Below are 22,091 nucleotides of genomic sequence, written 5' to 3'. Positions count from 1 at the left end.
AGACAGGTGAACCTGGGGTGTGGAAGGGACGAGAGGCAGCGACTGTGGCTGGAGTCACGTGGACGAGGGACATGAGGTCAGCAAAGATGCAGGGACCAGATGGCCAGGGCCTGTGGGTACAGAAAGGAGTTGGGATTTTATTCTGAGTGCGATGAGGGTTCAGAGCAGGGAGATGTGGCCCGATGGGGCCTTTGCAGTGACAGAACTGGTGGGGCTCAATGCCAAAGGAAAGTGTAGGGCCCTTTGTTCAAAAATCGAGAATTTCAAGAGAGGGGACTTCCCTGGCAGTCCAGTGGTTAGGACTCTGCGTTTTCACTGCAGGAGGGCATGGGTTCAATCCCTGGCTGGGAAACTAAGATCCCACATGCCCAGAGGTGGCAAAAAAAAAAAAAAAAAAAATTTCAAGACTGAAAAAGATATAGACAAGAGGGAGACCAGTGAGGAGGAAGAGGAGGAGGGGCCTTTTGGAGGGAAGTGCCAACTGGCCTACCAGCATCCCTGCCAGGCCATCCAGGCACACGGAGGGCATGTGGAGAGCGGGCATTGACCCCAGCCTGGAAGCTTGGCGGACTGGTCTCTCTCTGGGTGTCATCCTATTTAATCCTCCTGGGGTAAGGGGCTGGGGTGGTCCCACATCGCAGATGGGGGACTCTGAGGTTCAGGGATATTAAGTGACCTGCCCAGGATCGCACAGGAGTGCGAAGGCACGGGGGCCGGATTTGAGAACGGTGCCTCTGGATTCTGGATCTCGGCAGCTGCTGCCTGAATCGCAGTGCCCTGCCCTCCTCCTGAGAGATGGGGCTCCTGAGAGATGGGGCTAGGGGCATCTCCTACTGTGCTGGGCCTGGAAATGAGTTCCCGCTCTCATAGAGGCAGAAGGTGCTCAGCCCCGGTCTGACTGGCCTTGCTTCTCCTCGCTGTGAGCCTAATCTCTGTTTCGCAGACATGGACACTGAGGCAGGGCAGGGCCATCTGCTCTGGTCACCCTCTTGTCCAGACGGACCAGGGTGGGTCATTTGGGTCTGGAAGGACGAGTGGCTGGGAGGTGGGCCGAGAGCTGCAGGCCCGAGATGCAGGGGTCTCTGGGGTAGTCTCCTCCCCACTGGCCTTGGTGGGCTCCATAAAGATACGGGTAGACTCTGGGAGTTGGTGATGGACAGGGAGGCTTGGCATGCTGCAGTCCATGGGGTCGCAAAGAGTCGGACACGACTGAGCGACTGAACTGAACTGATAAAGATGTGAGCAATAGGCCTGCATGAAGTGGGCTTCTGGCCACACTGCGTGAAGGCCGGGCGGCGTGTTCCTGTCCTATACTGGAAGGAGCTGGTTCTTCTCCATCCTTCAATCAGAAGCTCTATTAACGATTAATAGCCCGCCTGAGTCATTATTGCAGGCCTGCGCTCCACTCCCCGCTGCCTTGGCCCCACGCTGGCTGGACCCTGGCCTCCTCCCGCCTTCCTCCCCCTTCCAGCACCACATGGCACCTGCCTCTCCCAGCCCGTCTCTCTCTGCAGAGAGAATCCGGCCCCGGAGCCCTTGGCCGGCCCCCCACGTGGGGCTGTCCTCTGGCTCAGGCCTTCAGCCACCCGACCGGGTGGGGCCAATCCTGCGTGACAGAGAGGGACACTGGGTCATAGTGGTTCTGTGGGGCAGACAGACAGAGCGACAGGGCGGTTCCCTCAGGCAGATGGGGCTCCTGGGCAGGCGGGGGTCGAGGCCCCCCGACTCCCTGCTGAGAGATGAAGCCTAAGCTCGGGGTGTATGGAGGGGGAGAAGGGAGTCCTGGGGTGGGGGGTGGTGCGTTGAAAGACTTCTAACGCATCCTACCTCTAGCAGCACCAACCCGGGCAGCTCTGCCGGCCACGCTTCTCCGGAGCCAGGGCCTGCTTCATGTCTTGAGCCTCTCTGGAGGACCCTGGAGAGGCCCGTTCCTAACAGAGAACGAAGGCCCTGGCCAGTGTGGACTTGGACATGGAGCCAGGCAGTAGAGTAGCTCCCTGATTTCTGATCCGAGGCCACCCGCAGCGAGGCCCCTCACCCCTGCCTGCTCCTACCCCAGGGCGGAGCGCTGGGCCCTGTCCAGGTGAACGGCCCAGGTCCTCTGAGGGGCAGAGTCGGATCCAGACCCTGGTCCGCACTTCGTCTGGGACACCGGCTGCCTCCAGTGGAGCAAGCCTGCTTCCTAGCTCTCCTGCATGTACCTCCTCCGTGTCCCATCCGCGTCCCACTGGACACGCCCAGCAGCTCCTGGGAGTCAGGGCAGTATCAGTTCAGTCGCTCAGTCGTGTCCGACTCTCTGCGACCCCATAGACTGCAGCACGCCAGGCCTCCCTGTCCATCACCCACTCCCGGAGTTTACTCAGACTCATGTCCATTGAGTCAGTCCTGGGAATCAGGGCAGGATTCACAGTGAGCTTCTACTCAGAGAGGGAGCAGGGCGAGGCCCCAGAGGAGCTGGGCTTGCAGTTTCCTGAGTGCAGGGTACCAGCAGGCCCCTCACCTGCGAGATGGAAACCCCAGGTCCTCCACTTCCTCGGCTCCTGGCTCTGGGGAGCGGCTCCGGCAGGGTGGGGCTGCCTTGCCCTGCCCCGCCACCTGGTTATCTGTTTGCACCTCAGTAGATGAGGAGACTGAGGCCCGGACAAGTGGGAGGAGGCGGAGCCGGGAAGCCAGGCCCTGTGAAGGGCAGAGCTGGCGCCAGGCCAGGCCAAGGCAGGCTCATCACGTAGCCACCTACCTGCGGCCTGTGCTTGGCCTTGGGGGTAGGGAACCACCCTCAGGGAGGAAGCAGCTGCCTTCCCGCCATGTGGGCTGGGCGCTGGGTCGGGCAGCGCCTTGCAGCCGCTGGGACGGGACACTGCCTCACCTGTGGCTTGCCACCCTGGGGTCCAAGGCAGGTACCGGGTCAGGTGAGGGGAGGGTGGGCCTGGGGGCTCCAGGGAGGGGCCAGGCAGAGGGCAAGGCAGGGGAGGGTGGCGGGGAGTGGGAAGCCCCAGGTCCAGGTCGGACACTCTGCCGCCACTTAGAGGGTGGGTCAGGCTGGGCACCCTGACCCTGAACCTCTTTCCTCACCTGTGATGGCACTGGCGGCTAATGAAAGGATCACATTGGAGCAGAAGTCCTTAGTGTCCCTGCCAGAGGGCGGTTCTGGGATAGGCCTCAGGTGGGCCCGCTGCTTCCGCCCATATTGGCAACAGGCTGGTGGCGATGGCTCTGGGCACAGGAGTCCGGGGGTCCCCAGGCCATATGGTCAGGCCCAGCTGGCAAACAGCAAGCAAATGGAAACCCCCCAGTGGGGGTGCAGTTGTGTGGTACCCTCACTGTCTGAGCTCTGGGCCAGTAGGACCAGGGAGAAGATGATGGGGAAGGTGGGGATAAAAACTGATGAGAGAGAGGGTGTGGGCAGGGGGCAGCAAGAGTCAGGTCTTCTGAGAGGTTTCAGGCCCCCAGAGCTCCTGAAGTCCAGGCCTGGCCTCAGAGGTTCCCCAACTTTTTGGAGCACCAGACCCCCTTCAAGCTACTGGAGACTGCAACATGAGACCCTGTTCAGGGTGATCTGTTCCCATTGGAGAAAGGGCCCTGGGGCTCCCTCAGCCTTTCTCAGGGAACCCTGAGTTTTGTGAAATGTGTGTTTTTTTTTTTAATTTTATTTTTATTTATTATTTGGCTGTACTGGGTCTTAGTTGCGGCACGAGGGATCTTTAGTTGTGGCATGCAAACTCTTAGTTGCGACATGTGGGGTCTAGTTCCCTGACCAGGGATCGAACCCGGGCTCCCTGCATTGGGAGTGCAGAGTCTTAGCCACTGGACCACCAGGGAAGTCCCTGAAATGCAGTTTGAAGTCAATGCAGGCCAACCTTGCAGAGCATCTCAGGTTGGGGTGGGAGGACTCACATCGTTACAGGGGGAAGGGGAGGGAAGCTGCCATCCAAGGGGGTTTGGGAGGGTGCAGCTGTCCTGGGCACGGGGCTCTGGTGGCTGGTCCGGGCACATGCCAGAGCCAGGGAGGACTGTGACCCACAGACTCAGGCCCACAGGCTCCTGCCAGAGGCCCCTCCCAGGGTCAGGCTCAATGCGGCAGCCTAGCCTTTGTCCTGGAAATCCTGAGTGAGGAGTCACAGAGGTGGTGTATGGGGCTCCACTTCCTCCCAGCTGGGTGGTTTCTGGCAGAACTTTCCAAGGTTGATGGGAGGCTACCTCTGATCAACACTATCAGTTTTCTATAAATCCAGCATTTATAGGAATTCAGGTTTCCTAGTCCTTAAGTTTAGTCTCCCTGAGGGTACATGTGTGAGAAACTCCACTTTGTATCTCCTCTGGTTCTATTTTATTTATTTAGTCTTGGCCACGTGGCATGCGGGATCTTAGTTCCCCGACTAGGGATCAAACCCATGACTCCTGCCTTGGGAGCACGGAGTCTTAACCACTTAAGCCCGCGAAGCCCTCCTCTGGTTCTATTTTAGGCTGAAAGTTTTGCACAGCTGCCTTGGGACTGCTGATCCAAGAGGGTGCTGACCAAGATGCGGTGCCCAGGCTTCTGCCCTAGCCACCCCCGAGTGTGGGGCATGTCCGTGCCAGCCCTCAAGGCCCCACACCCCTCCCCAGGCTAGGGGCCCCTGCTTTGCTGCCCCTGCGCTGGGGTTCCCGACATACTGGCTTCTGAGCCCTTGGCCCAGGGCCTGGGCCGCTGTCCCCACTCTGTGCAGTGGCTCCTTCTCAACCTTGGGTCTCTGCTGAAGGGTCCTCTCCTTGGGAGGCCCTCCCTGACACCTGGCACCCTCCGTTGGTCGGTTTTCTCATTTGTCCTCTGTCCCTCCACTGGACTGAGCTCTATGAGGACCTCCTCCCCACACCTGGCTCCCTACTGTACCCCTAGCTCTATTGCCAGGAGCCAGTCTGCTCTCTCCACCCACCTCAGGGCAGGCAGAAGCACCAGTGGCCTGATGGTGGTCCGTACATCTCCCAAGGCCCTTTCACAGCCCCCGGGTGCCTTCCCTCCACCCTGCCCCTGCACCTCTGCTGAAGGGAACAGATGCAGCCAGATCCTTGTGCCTGAAATTCCACCCTAGTGCGCCTCCCTCTGTTGTTGTTGTTATTCAGTCGCTCAGTCTTGTCTGACTCTTTGTGACCCCACCGACTGCAGCGTGCCAGGCTTCCCTTCCTTCACTGTCTCCCAGAACATGCTCAAACTCATGTCCCTGGAGTCAGTGATGCCATCAAACCATCTCATCCTCTGCCACCTCTCACCTCTGTGTTTCCCAGCATCAGGGTCTTTCCCAGTGAGTCGGCTCTTTGCATCAGGTGGCCAAAGTACTGGCCAAAGCTTTTCCCTCTGGCTTGCCCCAAACACTCGCTGAATGTCTGTCTGTCTGGGTCCTGGGCTGGGTGTGGGGAACGCAGGCCCACCTGACTTAAGAGAACAGTGTGGGGACAGAGGTGGGCGAGGCAGGGGACAACGCCTGTTGCCGCCAAGGGTGACAGACCCAAAGCAGGGGCTGGAGGAGACTGGACTGCCCTGGCTCAGTGGCCCCTGGTCATGTCCAGGGGCAGCTAGGGTCAGGGCTGGGGCACCTTGGGGGCGCCTTGCTCTGGGAACACCTGTTCTCAGTGCCCACAGAGCCCTTTCTTTGGCATGTTTGTAGGTCTGTGCGTCCAGCCCCTCTCCTCATCCCCAGAGCCACCCCAGAGTCCCCACTGCCACCTCAGAGGCCTCAGTGGTCTCCCTCCTCCCGTGACAGACGTTCCCCACGTGCCCCTCACCAGCTGTTGTCTCACACATACCTCCTGGTCCAGGCACTTCAGACATGCAGACCCCTCACCACTGCCCCGTGACAGCCACATCATCACCCCATTTCACTGGTGAGGAAGCTGAGGCCCAGGGAAGTGGCGAAGCCCTGCCATCTGGCTGCAGGGTCTGGATGCTGTCTCAGGAGGCCTCTGTGCAGATCCAGGCCTGGCCACTCCCCCCCCCCCCCCCCCCACTGCCAGGCTCGGGTCAGTCTGTGTCCCCGCCTGGCACAGACCACGGGCACTGGCTGGTCCCTCACGGCTCCGCTCCTGCTCTTCCACCTTCCCAGACCTTCCCCAGGCCCTGCCTTCAGCCCCCTTTTGGTCCTGGCATGTCTGGGCTCCCCTCAGAGCAGCATGCCTCCTCCGCTCTCTCCCTCAGTCACCTAGTATTTAGCAGTTAGTGTTAGTCGCTCAGACTAACGTGTTTGACTCTTTGCAATCGCATGGAGTCCTCTGTCCATAGGATTCTCCAGGCAAGAATACTGGAGTCGGTAGCCATTCCCTTCTCCAGGGGATCTTCTCGACCCAGGGATGGAACCCAGGTCTCCCGCATTGCAGGCAGATTCTTCACCATCTGAGCCACCAGTCATTCCATAGTTCTTAATCCAGGCCGGCCCCCTGGAGCCGAGCCAGCAGAGAAAGCGGAAGTGCCCAGGGAAGTGGCCTCAGTGCCCCATCTGGCTGGTCCAAGAACTGGCTCCCGGTGTGGCTCTGCCTGGCCGCTTGGGTCCCTTATCTGTGGATGGGGAGGGTGGTAGCTGTGCCCCAACCCCACCCCCTGGTTAAACAGGTTTTATCAGGACATTCCAGTCACCTGGGCAGATGGAGTCCTTCCCTTGGGCCGATTCGCTCTCTCCAGGGGATGCCAGGGGAGCAGAATTCCTGGGGACTGAGGGTCATGGTACACCCGACCCACCCTCAGCCATTCTTGTCCAGCCCGGGCAGACTCCCAAATCTGCAGCCCCACTCCAGGTCTACCTGTTGGTAGGTGCAGGATGCTCAGGGAGCCTCAGTTTTCCATCTCATCTTCATTCCCACAAGCCCTGGGTAGCGGAGTGAGTAGCTTAACCTCTTGAAGCCCCATATTTCCTCATTTGCGAAATGGAGACACACGTACCTTCCTTCAGGGTCTGCCCCAGGCATCTGCCCCTGATTTTTTTTCTCCAGCCCTTGCATCGGCAGCGCCTGGCGCATAGCAGGTTCTTGGTAAACGTCCACCAGCAGCCTGGGTCACGCGCTGGCTGTCGAGTGACCCCAGGTGTAGGCTTGTTTCTTGTGGAGCTGGCCTGATGGATATGAACCAAAGGAATGAATAAAACGAGAGATGACTCAGCATCAGCTGTTTCTCCCACCTTGCCAGAGCTATGGGATCCGTCATGTTCCGTAGCCACCTCCTCACCCCGTCTCTTCCGCATGTGGGATTGGGGAACCTCACGTCGGAAAGACCCTTATTTAGTTCCAGACTCCGTGGGAGGTGGTTGCTGTCTTCTGGTCCCTGAGACACTGGTTTCCTCTGCTGAGTCGCAAGGAAGAACCCGGAAGTGGGGGCAGAAGCTCCAGGGAAGCTGATTGAGGCCAATAGAAGAATTTCTAGCAGCCCAAATGGCCCGGAATGGGCGGTACTCAGAATTGGACAAGCAGAGGCCATATGGACACTCGGGAGGGGCACTGGCCTGGGGCAAGAGGTTTGGTTCGGAAAGCCAGATAAGTCACTGAGAGTGCATTGCAGGGTGATGGGTGCCAGTCAGTAAGGAGCCCCCCCCCCGTCCCAAATCGGCCCAGTCATTTAACAAAGCTGGCCAGGAGCAAAGCCTGGCACACGGAGCTAGGCAGAGCTCTTGGGTACCGTAGAGCGGAACTGGGATGGGGTGCAAGGCAGACTTCGGCTCAGTCAAGATGCCCGCTGAAGCTCATGGGAGCTGGTGAGAGTCCATCTGAAGGTACTCTTGGGTTGGGGGCTGTAGATTCCTGCTAGGAGTGGAGACAGAGGGTGGGCTCTGCAACCTCTGAGATTTCCCCCATGGATATTCTAAGAGTGCCCTGAGCACCTCCTAGGTGTCAGACCTGTTCACTGGTGGCCCCTTCTGTCAGCCGGAGGAGTTGGGTGCCCTGTGGCTGCTCCCGAGCTGAGGACACCAGGGATCACCGCTGTCAGCAAGGTGTCGCGAGGCAGACGGAGAAGGGGGCCAGAGGGTGGTGAACAGGGGACATGGCCGTTAGGACAGAAGCTGCAAGACCTCAGCAGAGGCTGGCAGGGCCCAGGGTGAGGCCGGCTAAGGGCCGAGCTAGGACCCTGGTCAGCGCATGTGAGCTCAGGACCATGGAGAGCGCCACAGGAGCCTGGTCACCAGGTGACAGCTGTCAGGGTGCATCCACACCCGGGAGGCTGCTGCCCGCCTGACTGGCACACGAGTCACAGCCTGTGGCCTTCAGGGAGCACCTGTCTTCTCTCTGGCCGGCAGCCCCCACTGGACGCAGCCTGAGCCCAGACCCCAAGGCCGTGACTGGGTCGTGGGCTTTGGGCTCACCTTCCTTCTCTCACCTCATAAGCTTATCAAGCAGAGGCCTGGGGAAGAGATCACAAGACGGAGGGAGGAGCAGGAAGAGGCAGGGTACAAAGACAGTCTGCCCAGCTGGAACCTTCCGAGCATGGCCATGGCTGTGAGTCAGTACAGAAAGAGGAGGCCCAGGGTGGGCTGGTACTGCCAGCATCCTGGGTCTGGGTCAGCTTCCTGTGGCCATGATTATCTGACTGTCAGGAAGCACCCGGTCCATTCGCATCACCTTCCTGCAGGAGACCCAGGGCTCTGAGGCTGGTGCAGCCTACAGAGTGAGTGAGTAGGTGTGTTTGTGTGTGTGTGTGTGGCGGGGGGTCTTTTAGGGAGGCTTCCAGAGTCTCATAGTTCTTCCCTCCTTTCTGGGGAGCCCCAGTGGAGCCCAGGAAAGCAGGGCACTGTTTCTTAGCCCATCTCCCGTCAGACTCAGGTTCTGACCAGGCTCCAGTTGAGCCCCTGACTCGACTCCTTGCTGCTGGTAAATAAGAAAGCACCCACCAGGCCCCAGGCCCTGCCAGGGGCTCAGCTCTGGTTGAGCCTGTGCACATGCTACCCCCTCCCCCCAGCTGAAGGCTGTCCCTACTCTGCTTCCAGGTGGGGGAATAACAGTAGCGGTAAGAAGAGCTAATGCTTATTGGGTTCTTACTCTGCTAGGAGCTTCACATGGGTTATTATTGAACCCTCATTTTCTAGATGAGCCAAAGGAGGAAAGTTACTTTCACCCGCCAAAGCCACGCAGATAGGAAATGGCAGAGCCAGAGGGTTGAGCTGGGCTGTCTGGCTCTAGGCTCTGTGCACACAGTTGGCGGCTCTGGTTGAAGCTCGCTCCCTGATGGCGCCCTGCCCCCAGGGGCTCGTGCCCAGAGATGAGACAGACAGATGGGGAGATGGGCTCAGCCCTGGGAAGAAGGGACGGGGTGGGGCTGCAGATTGGTCTCTCTGATTCGGTGACTGAAGTGGGCAAGGCACTTAGAGAGGACCCTGCAGAGACAAGAGCTGCCTCCAGCCCAGCTCTGCCATTTTCCATCTCCATGGAGGCGGTTAACGGATGGCTTCCGCCCCAGTCAAAGGCTGGTCCATTCTGCAGGTCCTGGAGCCACTGAGTGTGACTCGTCACTCACACTTCACGCCAGGTCTGACTGCTGCCTGCACCCCGCCCCTTGCCCAGACAGTGCTGCGGCCTCCTTGCCACTCTCCCTGCTCTTTTCTTCAGGGACCGTCTGTTCTCAGCAGAGCAGCCCAGCTGAGCCTGAACGCTTAGCATCCTCCCGTGAAAGCCGCACTCCAGCACTTCCGTTCCGCCGCCCCTCCTCCCTTGTCTTTTGGACTCACTCTTAAGGCCCACCTTGGCCACCTGATTACCTGCAAACCTGCCCACTCCTAGTCTTTATCGTTTTATTTTTCTCCAGACCACGTCTTTCTAACGTACCGTAGGATTTGGCTCATTCTAGTTGCCACAGCCCCATGCCCCGCTCACCCTGCACCAGCTCATGAGCTGGGGGCTCCTGTGGTCCTCATCTGCTATGCTCCCAGGGCCAGTGCAGTGGCTGGCACTCAGTGGGCTCTTAATAAGTAGTTACTGAGTAAATGGAGGAGACGGGTTGGGTGACACCCTGCAGGGGGTCACGTGGGTCAGATGCGGTGGTGGCTGTTCCATCCACGGACTGTCTTCACTGGTCACTGGTGGACTCTCCATGGGACCCTTATCACCCAACTTGGGTTTCACCCCACTTGGGCTGAACTTGGCAGGTGGAAGGGACCCAGGACAGCTTTACCACTGGATGAAATCCCACTACTGACCCCACAGGATCGAGTCCGACCCTTACTAATTGTGTGAATTGTGTGTCACTAAGTTATACCATCTCTCTGGCCTCGGTCTCCTCATCTGTAAAATGGGAAAGACAGTGGTACCTGCTACATGGTGGGGGGATCCGGTGAGGACGTGCATGTCATGTGCTCGGGACTTGACCATCAGCTTTGTAGGTACATCTGGTGGTTCTAGATGATGCTTTATAATGGAGGCAGAGATGCTGAAGCAGGGGTCTAGTTTGGTTCCATGGCTTTAGCCCCCAGCCAGGCCAGCAGCACCAAGGAGGGCTGTGGTCTCAGATGTAAGGAGGCAGAGGCTGGTTCGGAAACCGAACTTACCTTGAGGTCCTGATTTGGTCGCCTTCCTAATATCCTTTGGGGAGAGTCTTGCCATCTTTCTGACTCTCAGTTTCCCCATCTGTGAAAGTGATCACAATCCTCAGTCTCCCTGGGTGGACAAGACTTACATGAGACCCCAGGGCCCATGCTTATTTATTTATTCGGTTTCTTGTTTATAGGCCACTCAGTCTATAAAATGTATTTGAAAATACTTGAAGATAAGATAAAAAAAGATCAGGCCAAGAACAAGTTCAAGGAAAAAAGAAAAAAACAACCCAGACAGCTGTGTGTAACAGTGTCCCAGAAAACTTGGCCTGGGAGGGACTGCCTTGCTCTGGGCCAGCCTCTGTGTCTGTTAGCCTCCCAGCGGCCCAAGCCACGAGGGAGACACACTCCATTCTGTGATTCTTGGTGGCAAGCCGGGCTGGGACCTTATCACATGGCCTCACCCTGAAGGCCCCTGCAATTCAGAGCGGGGACTTCCAGGCCCTGGCGAGTCTGTTTTCCAAAGGGTGCAGCTGGCCAGGGGTAACTAGATCCTAAAAGCTTGTCTGACCAGGGAGCTGAGGGGCAGCTGGGTCAGTGTGACCTCAGCAGGGCTGTGGGGGCCCCTTACCGGAGTTTCTCTTACCTTCCTGGGGCCTGTGTTCACAGCTGCCAGGAGATTTCTTCTGAGTGGCGGCCCCAACCTTGCCCTTCACCACTCACGGCCAGTTCAGTCCAGGGAGGGCTGGGATTGGGGTGTCTCATAGAGACAGGCTCCAAGTGGGGAGAAATGATCCGCCAGAAGAATCGGGGCTGCCTTGCCAGGTCCTAAAAGCCCTCGGGAGGGTCACTCTGGAGACCTCTGCCATGCTGATCTCTTGTCTGCAGAGTCGCCTTGTGCCTGGTCCCGCCCCAGCAAGAGCTCCCATCCTCCTGCCTCTACTGGGCCTCAGCCCTTGGCCACTCCATTCACCCCGCCGGCCTGGTCTGCCTTTGCCAGAGCAGGGCTATAATCCGTGGTGGGGACGGGAGCTCCCTTCCACCTCCCCCAGAGCAAGTGGAGACCAGTCCCCCTGCCTCTGTCCCAGGGCAGTTGACATTTAGCAGAGGTCAGGCCCTCACCCCTGATTGTCCTGCCTCCTGCAGTCAGCTGTCCAGCCGGCACCTGAGGCCAGGCTCCAGGGTGTCTGCATTTAAACCGGAGGAGGGGGGGCATCTGAGGGCACAAGTACTGCCCTGGCCAGCAGGATCCGCAAACTCAACTGCTCCAAGGTGAGGCCCCTCCTCCCCGACATGAAAGGGTGGGAGGAGATGGTCCTTAAAGCTTGTTCTAGATCAAACATTTCATGATTGTGCACCTTATGATCATGTAGTTTGGAGAACATTTATGTTGGAGTCTTTCAGCCTTGAGCTTTGAAAGAAGTAGAAAGCTGTTGAATTCCTGCTGTACACTAGGAACTCTGTACCCATTTCACAGATGTAGAAACCAAGGTTCAGAACGGTGAGGAGCCTGGCTTAAGTTAAGAAAGGAAGGGGAAAGTATAGCAAGTGAAGTGAAGTCACTCAGTCGCGTCCGACTCTTCGTGACCGTGTGGACTGCAGCCCACCAGGCTCCTCTGTCCATGGGATTCTCCAGGCAAGAATACTGGAGTGGGTTGCCATTTCCTTTTCCAGGGGGTCTTCCCAACCCAGTGATCGAACCCAGGTCTCCCACATTGTAGGCAGACACTTTAACCTCTGAGCCACCAGGGATGCTCAAATGACCCAGAGGAAGAACCAGACGCAGGGAGAGGCCACAGAAAGGAACATTTTAAGGGAAAGGACAGTGCGCGCCCTCCCCCGCCCCGCCCCAACCAAACACACACACATACACAGGGAGATCTGTGGAAGGGAAATGAAAACACCAGTTTCTGTCCGAGCCCCTCCTCTGACTCCGTAGGTCACTCCAGCCAAGGCACTGGTCATGAACTCAGTCATGCCTGGCTCTTTGCAGCCCCATAGACTATAACCCTCCAGGCTCCTCTGCCCATGGGATTTTCCAGGCAAGAACACTGGCGTGGCGTGCCATTCCCTTCTCCAGGCAATCTTCCTGACCCAGGGATCGAACCTGAGTCTCTTACGTCTGCTGTGCTGGCAAGCACATTCTTTCCCACTCAGTGCTACCCGGGAAGGCACTGGTCTGACTTGGGTGGTCAGATGGGTGTAGCCTCCTGGCCGGTGTGCCCTCTGTCCTGGGCTGTGTGGTGAGAGTCAAAGGTGCCGCACAGGCTTGCTCATGAGATGAAGAGTGTGGCTGAGTGAAGCGTGGAGTCCAGTGTAGAGAATTGTGAGCCTTTCAGTTTCTTAGTCGTGACCACACACTGCGGCAATGTCAGTGTCCACACTTGGGGAGATGGGGTGACAGGTGTGAAGGAACCCTCTGAACTATCTTTGCAACTTTTCTGATAAGCTACAAATATTCTAAAACAGAACTTTTTTTAATTATGAAAAACAATATATATGGCTCTCCATTGCACAACCATAAACTAATTGATAAACTGCAAACAAGTAGAGAATGGTCATAATCATGACCCCTCATAGAGAACGATTCATTCCAGATGAGTATGGAATATGTGAAATTTAAAAGGAAATGGTACATTTATTTCTACTGACGTGAAATCTCTTTAACCTATCGTTGATTGAGGAAAACCACTTGATTGGATGAGTGTTCAATAGAATAATAATCATAAAAAATATTAAGCTGAGAACAGAAAAAATGCATATAAAACCAGTGATGCACCTCAAGCAGATAATATTTATGGCTGGATATCAGTCAAATGCCTTGCATGGGGCAATGAAGGAGTTGTTATTCAGTCACTCAGTCATGTCTGACTCTTTGCAACCTCATGGACTAGGGCACCCCAGGCTTCCCTTGTCCTTCACTATTTCCTGGAGTTTGCTCAAACCCATGTCCATTAAGTTGGTGATGCCATCCAACCATCTTATCCTCTGTCATCCCCTTCTCCTCCTGCCTGCAATCTTTCCCAGCATCAGGTTCTTTTCCAATGAGTCGACTCTTCGCATCAGGTGGCCAAAGGATTGGAGCTTCAGCTTCAGCATCTGTTCTTCCATTGAATATTCAGGGTTGATTTCCTTTAGGATTGACTAGTTTCACCTCCTTGCTGTCCATGGGACTCTCAAGAGTCTTCTCCAGCACCATGATTCAAAAGCATAAATTGTGTGCTTAGCCTGCTTTATGGTCCAAGGTTGAGCTTCTCCCAGGATGCATTCTGTTCCTGGAGTAAAGCGCAGTACAGTCATGGTGGGGTGGGCCAGGTGCTGGAGCTGGCTGCTGTTCTGCCAAAAGTTTTACTTTCCTTTTAGTAAACCTTTTCAAAGGATTCATTTGAAACCACTCTTGCACACAAGTAAACAATTTTAATTTTTTATAGAAGATAATTTAATTTCAACATACAGTCATTAAAAGAAGAAAGAAACAATAGACATATAAAAACATATATAGCACCACACTGGGCCAACAACCTACATCCAGACTTGACCATCACTGGGAGGTCCCTGCAATCTGGAATCCCACATGGGAAGGGTTTTGGGTGGTGCATACACCCCATGGGTGCTAATCCAAATTGCAGCTTTGGGGGCTCCTGCTTATAATCCCAGGCCACAACCTGATACTATAAACAGTTTGTGTTCAAAAATGTGGCTCTGGGTTGTCTTTTTTTGTTCTTGTTTTTAACTTTTACAATGCTGTTTGTTTCACCTTGTGAATCACAGGATTTCATTAGACCCCAGGGGGTTGGCCAGATCTCCAGGGGCTCAAGAATCCCAAGACCCACTCCCTTTCTTATTTAAAGTGCTGCCTGACTTGCTGTACTTTCAGGCAGGCCTGGAATCCAGGCAGTGTGCAAACAGGTCAGAGGCCGGCTCTCCTGCTTCTGAAGCCTGAACACGACTTTTTCTATTTTAGTTTCCCTAAAAGTTGCATTCCCTCCCTCAGGAGAAGAGCCTTAGGCTCCCCTTGCCAGGTCTGCAGATCCTGACCGCTGGGCTTTCTCCCGTTTCCTGCAGGATGAAGATGAAACGCTACAAGCTGTTTCTCATGTTCTGTATGGCCGGCCTGTGTCTCATCTCCTTCCTGCACTTCTTTAAGACCCTGTCCTATGTCACCTTCCCCCGCGAACTAGCCTCTCTCAGCCCTAACCTGGTGTCCAGCTTCTTCTGGAACAATGCCCCGGTCACGCCCCAGGCCAGCCCGGAGCCGGGTAGCCCCGACCTGCTGCGGACCCCACTCTATTCCCACTCACCCCTGCTCCAGCCGCTGTCCCCGAGCAAGGCCACGGAGGAGCTCCACCGGATGGACTTCGTGCTGCCTGAGGACACCACCGAGTACTTCGTCCGTACCAAAGCCGGGGGCGTCTGCTTCAAGCCAGGTACCAAGATGCTGGAGAAGCCCCCATCGGGGCGGCCAGAGGAGAAGGTGGAGGCGGGCCCGGGCCGGCAGCTGCTGAGCACCCGGGAGCGAGCGGGGAGCCGCGGCGGCACGCGGCGCAAGTGGGTGGAGTGCGTGTGCCTCCCGGGCTGGCACGGGCCGAGCTGCGGCGTGCCCACCGTGGTGCAGTACTCCAACCTGCCCACCAAGGAGCGCCTGGTGCCCCGGGAGGTGCCACGGCGGGTCATCAACGCCATCAACATCAACCATGAGTTCGACCTGCTGGACGTGCGCTTCCACGAGCTGGGCGACGTGGTGGACGCCTTCGTGGTGTGCGAGTCCAACTTTACAGCGTACGGGGAGCCGCGGCCGCTCAAGTTCCGCGAGATGCTGACCAACGGCACCTTCGAGTACATCCGGCACAAGGTGCTCTACGTCTTCCTGGACCACTTCCCGCTGGGCGGGCGGCAGGACGGCTGGATCGCAGACGACTACCTGCGCACCTTCCTGACGCAGGACGGCGTGTCGCGGCTGCGCAACCTACGGCCGGACGATGTCTTCATCATCGACGACGCCGACGAGATCCCCGCGCGCGACGGCGTGCTCTTCCTCAAGCTCTACGATGGCTGGACGGAGCCCTTCGCCTTCCACATGCGCAAGTCGCTGTACGGCTTCTTCTGGAAGCAGCCGGGCACCCTGGAGGTGGTGTCGGGCTGCACGGTGGACATGCTGCAGACGGTGTACGGGCTGGACGGCATCCGCCTGCGCCGCCGCCAGTACTACACCATGCCTAACTTCCGCCAGTATGAGAACCGCACGGGCCACATCCTGGTGCAGTGGTCGCTGGGGAGCCCCCTGCACTTTGCCGGCTGGCACTGCTCCTGGTGCTTCACGCCCGAGGGCATCTACTTCAAGCTGGTGTCGGCCCAGAACGGCGACTTCCCCCGCTGGGGCGACTACGAAGACAAGCGGGACCTCAACTACATCCGGAGCCTGATCCGCACGGGGGGCTGGTTCGACGGCACGCAGCAGGAGTACCCGCCGGCCGACCCCAGCGAGCACATGTACGCCCCCAAGTACCTGCTGAAGAACTACGACCAGTTCCGCTACCTGCTGGACAATCCCTACCAGGAGCCCAAGAGCACAGCGGCCGGTGGGCAGCGGAACAAGGGTTCGGAGGGAAGGCCACCCGCCAGGGGCAAATTGGATGTGGTTGAAGGCTAAGGCTGCATGATCTTACAGGGCCAGTGGCAGGGTGGGGGTGGGGTGGGGTGTTGGCACTGCCCCTCCTGTCGTTACCTTTCTGCCTCCTTCCACCCTCTGGGTGGTTCATCAGAGGACCAGGAGTGGAAGGTGGGGGAGTCTTTTCTACTCAAGCCCCTGTGAATCCAGGGTCAGGCCTGTGAGCTCAGAAAATACCCTTCGTCACCAGGGGAGGAGAGCAGGTGCTACCGCCCCTAGGGGTGCTGCGCCTGGGAGGTTCCCGCAGACAGCGCAGACAGCGCAGGAGGGTTACTGGGGAGCAGGGGTGGGTGGGGGAGGGAGCCTGCAGGAACGCCGTAGGGCAGCCAAGAGGGGCGCCGCGGTCCCCTCCAGGGAGAAGCAGCCCACCATTTGGCCTCCTGGGGCTTTGGACCCACCGTAGGAAGGGAGAGATGCCAGGAGTTCCCAGGGCTCTGTAAATAGTTGCATTCGGGCCCTGGACGAAGCAGGGACACCAAGGTGGGAGGGAATGAAAAACGGCAGCTGGGAAGAAGCTCCAATGGATGCTTTGTAGTGGCCTCAGGAGTGCTGGGCCAGAGGGAGTGGGGACCTCCACCCTCGTCTTACAGGACATACAGCACAGGTGGCCGTGTGCCCCTCAGCCCCTCTGGAGATGACGCAGGTGTGGGGAGGCCCGGGAAGTCTTCTTTTAGGTTCCCAAGCTGGCCTTGACATTTCTTCTTACTTTTTATATCGCTGTCTTGTGGGCTGCCCACCCAGTCCTTGCAAGTTCCAAGAGTCCAGTTCTCAGGCTGGGATGGGACCGTCAGCTAGCCTAGTAGGTGAGATGTGGGGGTGGGGGGTGGGGAGCCTCCTCCCCCATCACCCCTTCCCACTAGAACCCACAGCCTCAGCTCGCCACTGTCTCAGGTGGAGGCACCCTTGTGCCCCTTTGGGGGCTGGCTTGGGGCCAGGAAGGGGCCACGAGGGACATTAAGGCCAGTTGTTTGTCGTCTCATTCCTTAGTTGCCTCGGGGGAGGGGGGTGTATATGTTAGAGTAGATTCTAAGCGGCTGTAATTAAGAGACCCCAAAATACAGTGGTTTCGGCAGACAGAAGCTTGTTTCTAACTTACCTCTCTGGAGGGTGGTGGTCTGGAGGGCAGCTCTGCTTCCCTGCCTCATGCCTCCAACTCTGGATAGAGTGGTTGCTCCAGCTCCCACCATCACGTTTGCATCCATGTCCGAGGGAAACAGAACGTGCACACCCTTTCTGTTAAGAGCGTGAGCCAGAGATGGCACAGTCACTTCTGATGGCATCTTGCAGGACTCAGTCACTTGGCCACCAGAAATTTTGCCTGGCCACCAGGGAAAAGTAGTTTCCAGCTGGGCTGCCCCTTTCACCTATTAAAGGAAGGAGGGGAAAAAATGAAGGTGGAGAGATACTTACGGGGACAAGGGACATCTCTGGCCCCGAGGGAGGAGGGGAGAGGGCAGAAGTGGCTGTCGCACTGGTGGGGCCCTGCTGGCATGCCCACAGCTCCTGGGTCAGCCCGGCCCTGCCCGCCTCACTGGCGACCCAGGGCTGGATCACTGAGAGCATGCAGGGGGCGGGGAGAGGCGCCCCCTCCCAACGGCCCCCTTGGGTGTTCACCCAGTGATGCTGGACGCAGAGCCTGCCTGCGGAACGGTACCTGTCTGCGTGCGTGTGTATTTATGGCATGGGTGCATGCTTGGTGTGGATTGTCCGTGTCCGTATTGGTGTGTCCCTGTGCATATATGCCTGTGTGTGGGACGTGGGAGCCGGGCCCAGGCCTCCCCTTGCTGGGGCCTGGAGCCTGTGGCCATACTTCCTGCAACTCCCCAAAATGACTGAGGTAGAAGGGCAACCTGGGGAGCCAGAAAGCCAGGCTAAAAGGGATATGGGGGTCCGTCTGTCTGTCTGTCTTTCAGTCCAAGGAATGAGAATGCTCTCAACCTGAGGGCTGTACCGCTGCGAGCCCACGACCTCCCGGCCTCTTCCCTCCAAGTCGCCAGCCAAGACTTTCTCGGCATGTCTTACTGGGGGGTTTCCCGGGGAGCTGGTGTGGTGTGGGGAGCTGGCCGCGGAACAGCCTCAGGCAGGCAGGCATGAAGCAGGCTGGGGGGCCCCCACTGTCCCTCCGGTTGAGGGGGTGTCCCAAGGAAACCAACCCCTCCCTCAGAGTTAGAGCAGCACCCCCCAACCCCCCGGCCCCTCTTGGGGCTGAGAAGTGGCTCAAGAGGTCAGGGTGTCCCTATGGCTCCAGGTCACCCCAGGCCAGGGCCTGCCCGCCAGCCACCTCTGCCCACCTCCTGGGCGGGCATCTCTGGGGACACATGCCTGAGCCCCAGCCCAGGGCCTCCCACCTTGACAGCCTCCTCACCCCACACCCCCACACCTGTGGGGAGGTCCCCCCTCCAGGCTGGCAGGGGTCGCTTGCTTCCAGTTCGCCAGCTCAGGGGCAAAGGTAGAAAGAGGGAAGGAGCTCAGACGTGCCAGACCCCACCTTCCCTCTCGGACAAGGAGGGCCAGGCGTGTTCGTGGTCACCCCCCAGTGGAGGCCTGGCCATGGAGAGCAAGCACAGCCGTCCGCAGGGTCAGGGGACCAAGGCGTGGGGTCGCAGGGTTTCACTCAGAGTCACATCATACACTGGGAACTTCGGAGACAGGGGAGCCCTGGGCCACTCCCCTCTATGAAGGCAAACCAAGCTGTGAAAGGGGACGCCAGCAGCTGCTGGCCCTGTCCTCGTAGCCACCTTCCTTCCTTCCTTGGGAAGCCCTGGCCCGGGTGTTTCCAGACTCATGGAGGCCCAGCCCACCCTTCAGGGGTTCCCTAGGGTGTGGTGGTTCCCACAGGCAGGCGTGGGAGAGCTTTGGGGACAGGTGACAGGGTGGGGAGCTAGGACTTGCCCCAGCAGCAGGCAGCGCCCTGGGAAATGTGTAATTTAAGGACACCGATAATAATAATAGTATTATTTTTTTTGTAAGGGAAAATCAATATGTACATTCTGAAATCATTTTCTCTGTAAATGGTTGGATTTCATTTCACCCTTAAAGGGATGCTTAAAGGAGAAGATAATATTAATAATAAAAACAGCTACAAAGTCTGAAGATTGTACTTGAGTGGCTACTTTGGGGGTGCGCTGGCACAAGAAGAGGTGCAAGTGGGTGACTCTGGTCTTGCTGGGTCGGTGGGGGTTGGTGAGCCTTCCTGAGGACTGGACAGGCAGTGGGGGGGCATTCCAAGCATCTTCATTTAGGGATGCAGTTACCCCACCCCTGACCCCGACCAAGGGAGCCTCTGACCTCCCACCAGTGGAAACGGGCCTGGAAAGGGGGTGATGACGGGTGGTCCTTCACAGAAGGAGGAAGAAGGTCCGGGCCTGGCCACACCTTCCTGAGGTGGGCAGGGGACCCCTTTGGGGATCTAGATGAAGACCCTGGTGCCTCTAGGGAGAGGGGAGTGATTCTTCCACTATTGTGCACCTGTCAGTGGTCCTAAGGCCACACACTTAGTGGGTGTGGGGTCAGACGTGAATTAGGGGTACCAACCCTCCAGGGCAGGTGGGGATGGCAGCCTCCAGGGTTGGTCGTCTCCCCTATGGAGCTAACCCGGACTTGTGCTGTGATGGCGCCTGGGCGGTGGAACGTGGGGACTTCCTGGAGGCTTATTCCAGGTCTTTTGGATCCTGGCATTGTCCTGGGGAGGGGAGCCTCTGGATATTTTCTAAGGAGAGTCTCAGATGAACTCTGCCTTGGTCCCTTATGGGGTGGCTGTGCAGCCTCTGTCTTAGATGGACAAACAGGCTGGGGACAGGGAAGAGGAGTGACCACAGTGTTGCTGACCAGAGCAGGGGCTCATGTCTCCTGAGCACCTGGGAAATGCTGAGCCCTTTACGCCCATAACTGACGCCTGGACTCCTAGCCACACCCCAAAGCCCAGGAAGGTGCTTGAAAGTGCAGACTTGAGCAGGAGTGGGAGAGATGTAGCCTGAGCACCCAGGAAGTACCAAGCCCTTTATGCCCATAACTGATGCCTGGACTCCTAGCCACACCCCAAAGCCCAAGAAGGTGCCCACAGGTGCAGGATTGAGCAGGAGTGGGAGAGATGGAGATGCTGCATCTATCTGGAAGACGGCAACAATGACCCACCTGCCACTTAAGGTCAAGTTTACAGCCTTTAAATTGTGTCTGATAATGAATCATCACCACTGTAATCCTTCACAAACATTTTTAATGAAATGCCTATTTTGTGCCAAACTCTGGGCTAAGAGAGTTCCCTCTCTATCATTCCCATGTTATAGATGTGGAAAGTGAGGCTTGGATACTTTCAATAAAGCAGGGAAGGGCAGTTTGCCTAACTCCAGAAACAGAGATCTTAACTGCCAAACTTCACTCCATCTCTGAGTCCATTCGGGGAGGAGGAGGAGGGTGGGGGGAGAGGTGGAGAGGCTGGGGGTGATGCCAGTGCCATCATTCAGACATCATCCAGACTTCTGACAGCCAGGCACAGGGCTGGGTCATGGGTCGCCGAGAGAGAGGACAGTCCCTGTTCTCAGAGGGACCACAGTCAGTGGAGAACCCAGGGAAGCATGACCTCCGGACAGTGAGGCGAGGCTGGCACAGAGTCCCCAGAACCCGGAGGTTGGCATCATGCAGGAACCAGTGTCGCTGTCTGTCCGTGGGCATCAAGTAAAACACATCCCCTCCCCTGGCCGTCCAGGTAGGTGTGGGGGCATCGATGGGCTCCATGACCTCAGAGGGGGGACATATACTTTCTTTCAGACTCAGTCTCCTCTCTACCAAAATAGCCCATAGAAAGCTTTACTGCATGCAGAGGATAAAATGAAATAAAGAGAAAAGCTTGGCAACCTGGTAAGCTCCATTAGGTTGGAAGAGACAAGAGCAAACGTGATGACTGCAGTCAAGACCCATCGTTAAAATCCTCCCAGTATGCTTTGCAAGTGGGGGCTTTGGCTGTGTGCAGATAAAACCCCCAAATCCCAAAGGCCCATCATCCTGGAGCCCATTGGAAATCTCCACCCATGTGCCCCAAATCATGAAACACCCACAGATGTTTGGGGTTAAAACAGATCTCTGGTTAAAGCTCAAAGGAGTGAGAGGCCTTGCCCAGGGCCAGCATCCTTGACTCTTCACCTGCTGTTCCGGTGAATTCCCAGTGACTCAGTTGTAATAGGAAACTAACTCTTTCAAATTAATACAGTTAAAAAAATTGTTTACTTATTTGGTCTTGCTGGGTCTCCGTTGCTGCACAGGCTTTTCTCTGGTTGTGGCAAGTGGGGGCTACTCTCGTTACAGTGCAGGGCCTCTCGTTGCAGCGGCTTCTCTTGCTGCAGAGCACAGGCTCGAGGGCACTCAGGCTTCAGTGATGGCAGCAGGCGGGCTCTGTAGTTGCAGCTCCTGGCCTCTGCAGCACAGGCTCAGTAGTTGAGGTCCACAGGCTTAGTTGTCCCATGGCATGTGGGATCTTCCGGGACCAGGGATTGGACCTGTGTCTCCTGCATTGGCAGGGAGATTCTTTACCATTGAGTCACCAGGGAAGCCCCCCAAATTAATATAGTCTTCTAATAGTCTTTCTGTTTGTTTGTTTTTAAACACTGTTGCTATTTATTGATGCAACACAAATCACCCTGAAATATAGTAGATAAAACAACAATCTATTTGCTCCCAATTCTACAATTCAGGCTGGGCTCAGCTGAACAGTTTTTCTGATCTGCAGTGGGTGGACAGCTGCTATAGACACATGTCCACCTGCTCAGACCTGACCTGCATTGTTTTGACAAAGGAAGGGATAACACATAAGAGAATGAGCCTGCCAGCCCGTCAACAGTCACATAAACAGGACTCCCTCACCCTCACAGACCCACTGAGAAGAGGCTCTGAGAAGGACCCATTTTACCCATGAGGTCTGCTGCTGAAAAAAAACCACTGCCTGACTATGA

General features: G+C 57.0%; 1 protein-coding gene and 1 non-coding gene across 2 annotated transcripts; one reads left to right on the top strand and one right to left on the bottom strand.

Moving 5' to 3' along the window:
* Positions 1 to 3,746: 3,746 nt before the first annotated feature.
* TRNAG-CCC (transfer RNA glycine (anticodon CCC)) lies at positions 3,747 to 3,819 on the bottom strand. The gene has a single exon. It is a non-coding gene; the product is annotated as a tRNA-Gly (tRNA).
* Positions 3,820 to 14,544: 10,725 nt separating this feature from the next.
* Positions 14,545 to 16,128, top strand: MGAT3 (beta-1,4-mannosyl-glycoprotein 4-beta-N-acetylglucosaminyltransferase). Its single transcript, XM_055566039.1, has one exon. The coding sequence runs from the start codon at positions 14,545 to 14,547 to the stop codon at positions 16,126 to 16,128; it is 1,584 nt and encodes a 527-aa protein (XP_055422014.1).
* The last annotated feature ends 5,963 nt before the right edge of the window (positions 16,129 to 22,091 follow it).

The sequence above is a fragment of the Bubalus kerabau genome, chromosome 1 (assembly GCF_029407905.1).
Source record: "Bubalus kerabau isolate K-KA32 ecotype Philippines breed swamp buffalo chromosome 1, PCC_UOA_SB_1v2, whole genome shotgun sequence".
NCBI lineage: Eukaryota > Metazoa > Chordata > Mammalia > Artiodactyla > Bovidae > Bubalus > Bubalus kerabau.
This window is presented reverse-complemented; position numbering and strand designations above follow the sequence as displayed.